The sequence below is a fragment of the Pagrus pagrus genome (assembly GCF_965226575.1).
Source record: "Pagrus pagrus genome assembly, chromosome: 11".
Lineage (NCBI taxonomy): Eukaryota > Metazoa > Chordata > Actinopteri > Spariformes > Sparidae > Pagrus > Pagrus pagrus.
In genome coordinates, this window is record NC_140195.1 from 312691 (window position 1) to 325000 (window position 12310).

Consider the following 12310-nt stretch of genomic DNA (forward strand, 5'->3'; position numbering starts at 1 on the left):
ACAAACATGAAGGAAGCTTTTCTGCTCAGTTTTCTTTGTGCTTCAAAAAATGGAAAAAGAGCCAGAGGGAAAATGAGAAACAGACCAGAGAGGAGGAGGAGGAGGGAGCTGCTCTGGGATCAGATGTCTGGCTGGAGGAGGAGTTGTGGTGTCGGTCTGCAGCTCAGATCAGATTTTCACACAAAAGCCTGAAGCTGCAGAGAGACGACCGACCAACCGCCTGTCTTTCTGTCTGTCTCTCTGACCGTCTGTCTGTCTGTTTGGACAGACTGACGCTGGTATGAAAGAAGGACAATGTGCGGAGGACGTCCAGTGAATCAGCAGCAGCAGGAGGACTGAGGGAAAGTAAAGTTGAAGGAGCTGTGAGTTGGAGCTGAGTCGGCACATTCAGGAGGAAACTGCAGAGAAATGTTTGAGGAGACGACATCAGAGATCATGACTCTCTGATCTGATCTGATCTGAAGATGGATTCTCTTGTTCAATCAGCTGATTTGTATTCTGCTGATTGATCTGTGAGGAGGAGATGGAGACGACTCAGTTTACTTAAAGAGGGACAGAGGAGGAGATGGGAGAGTGAGGGGGAGGATGAAGGGGGGAGACACTGACCTCCTCAGGACTTCAGCCAGCAGAGACATGAAGGAGATCCTTTGAGTCAATCAGAGGAGGAGGAGAAGAAGGAGAAGACAAAGAAGACGACAAAGAAGAAGAAGAAGGAGACAGCGGTCTGACCTGCTGATGAACTGAGTCTGGACAAACAGGAAGTGACTGAGTTTATTTCACATTAAGAGTCTTTTAAAAAACGTGTCAGTGAAACATGAAGATGAACTGAAGTGGAGTCTGACCTCTGACCTCATCCAGGTGTGGACTGATTCACCTGTGCAGGTGTTGGGATGCAGCTAAACCGACCTCGCAGCACCCTGCTTGGGTTCAGCCTCCCCCCTCCACCCCCTCCTCCTCCTCCTCTTCCTCCTCTTCCTCCTCCTCCCTCCTTCTCCAGTCAGTTCAGCACCATGAGGTTCTCCTACCACCTGAGCTCCACCTCCACACCTCCAGCACACAGCAGCTCCACCCACAGGACAGGTGAGTGAGCTGTGTGTGTGTGTGTGTGTGTGTGTGTGAGTGTGTGTGTGAGTGTGTGTGTGTGTGTGTGGTCTGTTACCTGCCTATTACTGTTTTCTAATTCCCCGTTGCTACGGTAACAACAACCACCTCCACCTGCAGCCTGACTGTAGCTCACCTGGTCGCTTACTGTACGAGTATAAACGAGCTAACAGCTGTTAGCTTTTCTTCTGTGGGGCTTCAGGCCTGATGTGCAACCAGCCAACATCTGATTAATAAAGTCAGTGTGACCCAGCAGGCCACCGTACCAGAGGACACGGTGCTGCTGACGCTGCTCTCTGCTGCCCGGTGGACATTGGCAGTACTGCAGCACGACCGGTTCACTGTTACGACTTTCTGTAGGAAGTTGTTGAGAAACTTATTTTAGATCACACTACCTTGCTCGGCATGACCCGCCCTACTCTGCCTCTGATTGGCTAAATCCTGCCCATTAAGTAATGTGCATGTGCAACTTTCATCAAAGATAGAACAGCAGCTGCCCTCTGACAGGGGAGGCCTGGCCCTGCCAAACATCATTTTTTACAACTGGGCATGCCATGCTCGCTTCCTGTGGGAATGGTTACATGCTCATCTTGACTCCAGGCCCTGTCTAGATTCATTGTCCTCTCTGCCTTCCTCATTATAGAGCTTGGTCATGGTTGATAGAAAGAAGTTACCCAGGGATATCAAGAATAATCCGATTATATACAACACAATCAGAGTGTGGCAGGAAATCTGTCAATATTTGGGTAGAGGGAGTTGCGCCTCATTCCTGACCCCTCTCATAAGGAACCAGGATTTTCCCCCAGGTCTTTCCCAATATGTTTGACTCGTGGCATGACAATGGGGCACGTGTGATTGAAGACTTATACCATGATAGGGCACTGATGACTTTCCAACAACCACAGTCACAATTTAGTATCCCTAAAGAACACTTTTATGGGTTTCTCCAGATCCGCCATTTTGTTAGATCTAAAAATTTACCTCCTCCAGACCCAGTCATGTACAATGATGTAGAGAGGTTCCTTATTGACCGAAAAGGTTTCACCCATTTTATTTCCATCTTTTATGCATTGCTATACTCTCTTAGCCCAGGTGATATCACAAGCGTCGCACGGAAATGGGAGAGAGACCTTAACACTGAGTATATTGAGAGTGATTGGCAGGAAGCCATTAAAGTGTTTAGGTCCACCTTTACATGTAATAGACTGAGAGAGACACAGTATAAAATACTACACCGTCTACATACAACTCCTTACATACTAAATAAGATGGAGCGGAAGGCGTCCCCTCTGTGTAATAAGTGTCAAAGAGAGACTGGAACCTACTATCATTACTTCTGGCATCTTTCGGGTAAGGGTTAAGAGAGACTCAGGCCTTTTCCTTCTTGGCCTTCCCTCAAAGTTGGTGACTCTGACCCATTTACAGTTCAAACTATGTGACAAATTACTATTATTGGCCAGAAAATGTATTTTGATTAACTGGATCAAGGATAAGCCACCTACTGCCACACTGTGGTACGGGGAGATATTCAGGGTCCTCCCTCATGAAAGAATCAGTGCATTTTGAAGGGTAATGAGAGTCCTTTACTGAAATGTGGTGTCCTTTGCTTGACTACTTACCTGGGGAATTGACTAGGTTAGTGCTGAGAGGCCAATCCTCCCTGCAATGGCCTCACCCAGCCAGAATAAACTCATAGGTGTCTAACTCATTGCTTCAATGCTGCTATGGGTTACTGTTTTAACTCAGCTTATTTTACTGCATGTATCATTGTGTACTATCGTGAAATGTTAAAGTTGATGTTACTGTTATATACGACTACACTAATCAATACTGTGTCTGTATACAGGACAATATGGTGAAAAGCCTTTGTGTGTCATGTCATGGCGAGAGCGGGGGGCGGTCAGTTGGGAGGTGTCCCTGTTGAGAACAGATGGATGGTTTTATTTATTTATTTATTTTTATTATTATTTTATTTGTATTATTTTTTTCTGTGTCTGTGTTATTGATACGCTGGTAAAAGGTATAACTCTTGTTTTTGTTGAAAACCAATAAAATTATGTTTAAAAAAAAGAACAGAGGCGAGACGTCTCACACTGTAGCTAAAACAGCTAAACTGTTCAAGACACTGTGTGTAAGGCTGCAGCAACATAGGGTTAGTCGTCAGTGTGACAGGAAATGACATCACAGCACCGAACAAGAACAGTTGAGAAGAGAAACAGTCACCTTATACAGAAGAATAGTGTGTGTGTGTGTGTGTGTGTGTGTGTGTGTCATGTGAGAGAGCGAGGCAGGAAACCACAGACGACGTGGCAGGGAGAGAGAGAGAGGGTCATTTTGACTCTCCAGGTTTATTAAAGAGAAGAAAACAGCAAAGAGACACTGTGGAGGACTTTTATTCTGAAGGGTCGGTTCCTCTGGTTGTGCTGCACTGTGTGTGTGTGTGTGTGTGTGTGAGAGTGTGTAGTAAAGAGTGTTTTCAGTCTGAGGATGAATTCTGTGAAATAAACACACAGAAATGAGAAAAATGACCCAGAGACCATCAAACTAATTAAAAACAATCATTAAAGTGTTCAGTGTGTTGACCCGGGTCCACTGCAGAGTCAGCTGACCCGGTTGTAAATGCAGAGTCAACACACCAGAACCTGATCTGAGCGGGTTAAGTTGGACTTTTACCATCAAACTCAGACAGAGTCTGAAAATAATGGTTGGCTCATATTTGAGCAGCAGCAGAGTGGAGCAGATACCAGTTTAGCTTAGCTTAGCATCAGGTCTGGACCATCTGCAGCTGACTGATGGACTGTAGTGGAGCGAGCAGGACTGTAGTGGAGCGAGCAGGACTGTAGGACTGCAGTGGAGCGAGCAGGACTGTAGTGGAGCGAGCAGGACTGTAGGACTGCAGTGGAGCGAGCAGGACTGTAGTGGAACGAGCAGGACTGTGGGACTGCAGTGGAGCGAGCAGGACTGTAGGACTGTAGTGGAGCGAGCAGAACTGCAGTAGAGCGAGCAGGACTGTAGGACTGTAGTGGAGCGAGCAGGACTGTAGTGAAGCGAGTAGGACTGTAGGACTGCAGTGGAGCGAGCAGGACTGTAGGACTGCAGTGGAGCGAGCAGGACTGCAGTAGAGCGAGCAGGACTGTAGGACTGTAGTGGAGCGAGCAGGACTGTAGTGAAGCGAGTAGGACTGTAGGACTGTAGTGGAGCGAGCAGGACTGCAGTAGAGCGAGCAGGACTGTAGGACTGTAGTGGAGCGAGCAGGACTGCAGTAGAGCGAGCAGGACTGTAGGACTGTAGTGGAGCGAGCAGGACTGTAGTGAAGCGAGTAGGACTGTAGGACTGCAGTGGAGCGAGCAGGACTGCAGTAGAGCGAGCAGGACTGTAGGACTGTAGTGGAGCGAGCAGGACTGTAGTGAAGCGAGTAGGACTGTAGGACTGCAGTGGAGCGAGCAGGACTGCAGTAGAGCGAGCAGGACTGTAGGACTGCAGTGGAGCGAGCAGGACTGAAGTGGAGCGAGCAGGACTGTAGTGAAGCGAGCAGGACTGCAGTAGAGCGAGCAGGACTGTAGGACTGTAGTGGAGCGAGCAGGACTGCAGTAGAGCGAGCAGGACTGTAGGACTGTAGTGGAGCGAGCAGGACTGTAGTGGAGCGAGCAGGACTGTAGTGAAGCGAGTAGGACTGTAGGACTGCAGTGGAGCGAGCAGGACTGCAGTAGAGCGAGCAGGACTGTAGGACTGTAGTGGAGCGAGCAGGACTGTAGTGAAGCGAGTAGGACTGTAGGACTGCAGTGGAGCGAGCAGGACTGCAGTAGAGCGAGCAGGACTGTAGGACTGTAGTGGAGCGAGCAGGACTGTAGTGAAGCGAGTAGGACTGTAGGACTGCAGTGGAGCGAGCAGGACTGTAGGACTGCAGTGGAGCGAGCAGGACTGCAGTAGAGCGAGCAGGACTGTACGACTGTAGTGGAGCGAGCAGGACTGCAGTGGAGCGAGCAGGACTGCAGTGGAACGAGCAGGACTGTAGGACTGCAGTGGAGCGAGCAGGACTGCAGTGGAGCGAGCAGGACTGTAGGACTGTAGTGGAGCGAGCAGGACTGTAGAACTGTAGTGGAGCGGCCGGCCTGCAGCCAGCAGCTGTTAATAACCTGCATCATGTGTCAGCTCAGATATGAATGAAGAGCTAAAGCTTAAAATAGACTGAGAGTGATTCAGCTGCTCAGCAGGAACCAACAGAACACTGCAGAGGTTCTGTAGGGAATCTCCCACTGACACACACAACCACATACAGAACCAGACGCTGTGGTTTCTGAGTCTCCATGGCTCCTGGTGCTGGTTCTCACTGATGGTTCTGATGTTCTGCTTTAGTTTCTCTACAGTCTGACGTTCACGTGTGTGTGTTCACTTCCTGTCAGCTCAGTGTGTCCAGCAGGACCTTCAGCACAGCGAGCGCATCACTTCCTGTCTGCCTCGACGCCGTCAGCTGTTCAATAAACATAAACACACAAAAATATAACTGAGTCTGTTAACATCCAACAGCTGAACTCTACACACACACACACACACACACACACACACACCCTCTCTCTCTCCATTCATAGATGTCCTGGGGGGATGGATGAGCGAGCTTGTCTCTGTGTAGGTCACTGGGTCGCCCACTGTTGCTCTTGGGGGAGGGGAGTGTGTCTGTGTGTGTGTGTGTGTGTGTGTGTGTGTGAGGTCAGAGGTCAGCCTGTAGCTTTATCTCCTCCCCTGCCAGATGAGAACAGGGTGTGTTTGTTTTTCCTTCACTCAGATGTGTGAGTCTTTGGGTGCGTTTGTATTGAGCATCAGAGAGAGACAGCCGGGTGGAGTCTAACTGTCTCACAGCACTGACAGCTCAGTAACCTGAGGGTGTGTTTGAATTCTTTCTCTGTTGTCCTGACTCTACAGTAACTGGGGTGTGTTTGTTTTATGTAACTCTGAGTTGTGTGGGTGTGCTTGATTCAAGGTTAGACCCTGACGACCTGGGGTGTGTTTGTTTTGATCACCCTGTCTGTCTGTATGTGTGTGTGCTCTGCAGCATCAGCAGCTCCATAACAGGGGTGTGTTTGTTTGTGTTCATGTGGAGATCCAGCTGTGGGGTGGAGTTAGATCTGCCGCCTTCTGATCAGGAGCGCTTGTTTTTGGTACTGGTGTGTTGGATCCAGGTACAGGTGTGTTGGACTAGGTACTGGTGTGTTGGATCCAGGTACAGGTGTGTTGGACTAGGTACTGGTGTGTTGGACCAGGTACTGGTGTGTTGGATCCAGGTACTGGTGTGTTGGACCAGGTACTGGTGTGTTGGATCCAGGTACAGGTGTGTTGGACTAGGTACTGGTGTGTTGGATCCAGGTACTGGTGTGTTGGACCAGGGACTGGTGTGTTGGAATAGGTACTGGTGTGTTGGATCCAGGTACTGGTGTGTTGGACCAGGTACACTGGTGTGTTGGATCCAGGTACAGGTGTGTTGGACTAGGTACTGGTGTGTTGGACCAGGTACTGGTGTGTTGGATCCAGGTACAGGTGTGCTGGACCAGGTACTGGTGTGTTGGATCCAGGTACAGGTGTGTTGGACTAGGTACTGGTGTGTTGGATCCAGGTACTGGTGTGTTGGACCAGGTACTGGTGTGTTGGACCAGGTACTAGTGTGTTGGATCCAGGTACTGGTGTGTTGGACCAGGTACAGGTGTGTTGGACCAGGTACTGGTGTGTTGGACCCAGGTACAGGTGTGTTGGACCAGGTACTGGTGTGTTGGATCCAGATGGTGCTGCTGCTTCACTCTGCTGCTAACAAGCTGCTCCTGAACCGATCAGCTGTTCACATCAATAATAATAATACTGATCACAACGTGTTGTAGTGCTGCACTGAGTATTGATCAGCAGTGATCACAGAGTATTGATCAGCAGTGATCAGGTCGTTCCTCTGAACTTCAGTCTGAATCTCTGCATGAAGTTCATCCTTTAATTGATTCTACATGTTTGTTCTGTGATGTCACTGATGTGGCTGCGTGTGTTGTGTGGTTGTGTGTGTTGTGTGTGGTTATGTTGTGTGGTGTGGTTGTGTGTGTTGTGTGGTGTTGTGTGGTTGTGTGTGTTGTGTGTGGTGTGGTTGTGTGTGTTGTGTGTGGTGTGGTGTGTGTTGTGTGGTTGTGTGTGGTGTGGTTGTGTGTGTTGTGTGGTGTGTGTTGTATGAAGGTATATCAATGTCAAAACAACCAGAGAGATGCGCAGCAACGGGTGTGTGCACGCATGAGAATTTTGTTATGCGTGCGTGCGTGCGTTGTTACGTGCAGACTGTATTTCACGCGTAACAAGAAGCTGCGTGCGTACGAAGCAGCGTGCGCACGTCTGTCCGTCACTGTTTGACAAATGTTGTCACGCGTTCACACACGCGTGCGGTCGCAGTTTCTGATGTGCGACCGGAAGTTGATCTGCACCGTGCGCAACACACCGCGTACTTAGACGCCTCGCGTAGTTGTTCTGTGTTCCATGTTCATCCAGTAGATGGAGCCATCGATCCAATACGAGATACAGACATACAGACTTTTACATGACATGATTCATTTGTTCCATGAAGACAGAGAAAGAGTTCTGTTGCTGTTTCTTTACTTTGTTTCTCACATAAGACACAAAATCAATGACAAACATTTGTAAGTTAACCACGCCCCCCGCAGGTAATCACTTCATTGAGAACTGCTGGGACCGCTGGAGAGGTGCGTTAGGTTTGTGCACCTGAACAGCTGCAACACACTCCCAGGACTTTTGTTGGGAGGGGCGGGGGAAGCACGCACTTTTATCAATGATCCACCGTCCTGGTCCCACTGAGGACTCGAGCAGCAGCGTTTTTTATACATACATACATATATATATATATATATATATATATACACTCACCGGCCACTTTATTAGGTACACCTTGCTAGTACCGGGTTGGACCCCCTTTTGCCTTCAGAACTGCTTTAATCCTTCGTGGCATAGATTCAACAAGGTACTGGAAACATTCCTCAGAGAGTTTGGTCCATATTGACATGATAGCATCACGCAGTTGCTGCAGATTTGTCGGCTGCACATCCATGATGCGAATCTCCCGTTCCACCACATCCCAAAGGTGCTCTATTGGATTGAGATCTGGTGACTGTGGAGGCCATTTGAGTACAGTGAACTCATTGTCATGTTCAAGAAACCAGTCTGAGATGATTCGCGCTTTATGACATGGCTCGTTATCCTGCTGGAGGTAGCCATCAGAAGATGGGTACACTGTGGTCATAAAGGGATGGACATGGTCAGCAACAATACTCAGGTAGGCTGTGGCGTTGACACGATGCTCAATGGGTACTAATGGGCCCAAAGTGTGCCAAGAAAATATCCCCCACACCATTACACCACCACCACCAGCCTGAACCGTTGATACAAGGCAGGATGGATCCATGCTTTCATGTTGTTGACGCCAAATTCTGACCCTACCGTCCGAATGTCGCAGCAGAAATCGAGACTCATCAGACCAGGCAACGTTTTTCCAATCTTCTATTGTCCAATTTTGCTGAGCCTGTGCGAATTGTGGCCTCAGTTTCCTTTTCTTAGCTGACAGGAGTGGCACCCGGTGTGGTCTTCTGCTGCTGTAGCCCATCCGCCTCAAGGTTCGACGTGTTGTGCGTTCAGAGATGCTCTTCTGCATACCTCGGTTGTAACAAGTGGTTATTTGAGTTACTGTTGCCTTTCTATCAGCTCGAACCAGTCTGGCCACTCTCCTCTGACCTCTGGCATCAACAAGGAATTTGCGCCCACAGAACTGCCGCTCACTGGATATTTTCTCTTTTTCGGACCATTCTCTGTAAACCCTAGAGATGGTTGTGCGTGAAAATCCCAGTAGATCAGCAGTTTCTGAAATACTCAGACCAGCCCGTCTGGCACCAACAACCGTGCCACGTTCAAAGTCACTTAAATCACCTTTCTTCCCCATTTTGATGCTCGGTTTGAACTGCAGCAGATCGTCTTGACCATATCTACATGCCTAAATGCATTGAGTTGCTGCCATGCGATTAGCTGATTAGAAATTTGCGTTAACGAGCAGTTGGACAGGTGTACCTAATAAAGTGGCCAGTGAGTGTATATATATATAAATATATATATATATATATATATATATATATATATATAACAAAAAAAAACACTTCTCCTCCTTCTCATTCTTCTTTTATAATTCTGGCAGCAGTGTCTGGCTCACTGCTGCCTCCCCTGGTTGACGACACTTCAATAAAATGAAAAGGCCAAATACGCGAGGCGTCTAAGTACGCGGTGTGTTGCGCACGGTGCAGATCAACTTCCGGTCGCACATCAGAAACTGCGACCGCACGCGTGTGTGAACGCGTGACAACATTTGTCAAACAGTGACAGACAGACGTGCGCACGCTGCTTCGTACGCACGCAGCATCTTGTTACGCGTTACATAGTTTGCGCACGTCATTTCCGCCTACATGTGAGCGTGTGACAAAAATGTTCAATTATCTTCATGCGTGCGTTAATGCGTGCGTTCGCATAAAAACGCATGAATGTTACACGTAGTCACTACGCGTAGTGTGATTACCGGCGTGCAGCAGTCATACGCGTGAACGTGCGTGTGAACGGGGGACCATTATAAGTCAATGAGGAAACTACATTACACGTCAGGCGCTGCTCGCTGCACAGGCGTCAAAGCACACGCGTGTGACACGTTCAGCTGATAGGTGCGCACGCATTATGACACGATTCTACCGCCATAGTGTGTGTGTGTGTGTGTGTGTGTATGTATGTAGTGTGTGTGTGTGTGTGTGTGTGAAGTGTGTGTGTGTGTATGTATGTAGTGTGTGTGTGTGTGTGTGTGTGTGTATGTATGTTGTGTGTGTGTGTGTGTGTGTGAAGTGTGTGTGTGTGTATGTATGTAGTGTGTGTGTGTGTGTGTGAAGTGTGTGTGTGTGTATGTATGTAGTGTGTGTGTGTGTGTATGTATGTAGTGTGTGTGTGTGTGTGTGTGTATGTATGTAGTGTGTGTGTGTGTATGTATGTAGTGTGTGTGTGTGTGTGTGTGTATGTATGTAGTGTGTGTGTGTGTATATGTATGTAGTGTGTGTGTGTGTGTATGTATGTAGTGTGTGTGTGTGTGTGTATGTATGTAGTGTGTGTGTGTGTGTGTATGCATGTAGTGTGTGTGTGTGTGTGTATGTGTATGTATGTAGTGTGTGTGTGTATGTATGTAGAGTGTGTGTGTATGTGTGTATGTATGTAGTGTGTGTGTGTATGTATGTAGTGTGTGTGTGTGTGTGTGTGTGTGTGTGTGTATGTAGTGTGTGTGTGTGTATGTATGTAGTGTGTGCGTGTGTGAAGTGTGTGTGTGTGTGTGTGTGTGTGTGTGTGTATGTATGTAGTGTGTGTGTGTGTGTATGTATGTAGTGTGTGTGTGTGTGTGTGTGTGTGTGTGTGTATGTAGGTTACATGTGACTGTAGCTCTGTCACTGTCACCGCTGCTCTCTCTCCATTTTGGTTTCCTTGACAACACGTTGAAGAGAGAGGGAGAGAGAGAGAGAGAGAGAGAGAGGCTGGTGTACCCTCCCCCCCTCTCTGTGCCGCCGCCCGCCGCTCTCACACCGGGCAGCGCCGTGCTTCACACCGAGCGGACTGACCCAGTTGTCGGAGCAGCAGCAGCCTGTCGGTCTGTCAGCCGCTCCGGACGGTCGGTCGGTGTGTGTGTGTGTGTGTGTGTGTGTGTGTGTGATTGTCGGAGGCGTTCCGCTGCGGTCCGGTCCGTGCCCGTGTGTGTGTGTGTGTGAGTGTGTGAGCCGTTAGTTCCTCGTGCTGTGGAGGGAGAGCCGCTCTCTCGCACCAACGTCTCTTTAATGACCGGATTTGTGTTTTGCTGCGCGATGTACATGGACAGAACCAGCCTGAGGGGTGAGTCCACATCTGCACCGCGCGCGACACATACCTGCTGCCGAGGACCGGCGCACCAGAACGCGCGGGCGCGCACTGCTGCAGCCTCCGCACTGCTTCGCATCTCATTCTTATTTCTGATGTGGAGGAATCATGTTATCGATGATGATGATGATGATGATGATGATGATGGTGGTGATGATTGGGGAGGGGGGGTGGGGGGGGGTTGTCACACAGGCTGCCGTGCACGCGCACACACTGACCGACATCTCGCCGCAGTGAATGTAGGCTAGTATGGCTGCATGATACTGCGTCTGCCAGATGTGTGTGTGTGTGTGTGTGTGTGTGTGTGTGTGTGTGTGTGTGTGTGATCAGCTGAAACAAACAGTCATGTCAGTGTTCGTCCTCATGTTCGATCACCATTGATCCGATCAGCTGATCAATACTCCTTAATCCAGCAGCACAAACAGACAGGAGGTCTAATGACAGCCTGTGTGTGTGTGTGTGTGTGTGTGTGTGTGTGTGTGTGTTTTGGTTTGATTCTGCAGACAGACGGGACCCCCCCCCCCCCCCTTCACGCGCACACACGCGCACACACACACACACACACACACACACACACACACTACTATTAACCCTTAAAATGCTGTCCATGCTGAAGGTGGTGTCTGTTACAGTGTTTCCTCTGCTGGGTCTTTGGTTCTGCTCCACCTGTGTGTGTGTGTGTGTGTGTGTGTGTGTGTGTGTGTGTGTGTGTGTGTGTGTGTGTGTGTGTGTGTGTGTGTGTGCCAGGACTTCCTCACAGACCAGTAAGATCCCTGTTTCATCAACAGAACCTGGTGCTGGTTCTGGACTGGTTTGTATTTGGAGCTGTAGAGTCACATGATCACATCACTGTGTACATCCAGAAGGACCTGGGCACCTCCAGAACCTCCTCAGTGATGACTAGAACCTTCTAAAGCATAACTTGAACCATTTACAGAACCCCTAGAACCTCCTGACTGATGGACCTCCTGTGGATGCTGGGATGCCCTTAAGGGTGACGAGAACAACCTAAAGGGATGAAGAACCTCCATAATGACCCTTAGAACCTCATCAACACGTTACAACCTTCTGTTCTCAAAGCCTCACTTGAAAACAATAGAACCTCCTTTAGATGTTCTATATAATCACAGATGGACCACAGTAACCAGTCAATCCAACATCTCACAGGTGTTTAGTCACCAGAACCCCTAGAACTAGAACATCCTGCAGGAGGTGTAGAACCACTTCAATAACCTGCAGGACGACCTGTGAA

General features: G+C 48.9%; 1 protein-coding gene across 2 annotated transcripts in view; it reads left to right on the plus strand.

The window, feature by feature from the left end:
• The first annotated feature begins 647 nt into the window (after positions 1–647).
• fgd1 (FYVE, RhoGEF and PH domain containing 1) overlaps positions 648–12310 on the plus strand; it is a 45250-nt gene continuing 33587 nt past the window's right edge. The window contains exon 1 of one of the 2 annotated variants that reach the window (XM_084367956.1): positions 648–1080. In XM_084367956.1, coding sequence (XP_084224082.1) covers positions 891–1080 — 190 coding nt within the window. In that variant the 5' untranslated portion in view covers positions 648–890. Of the gene's footprint in view, positions 1081–10706; positions 11035–12310 lie in introns of those variants that run through there. The other variant, XM_084367957.1, reaches the window with a different exon arrangement.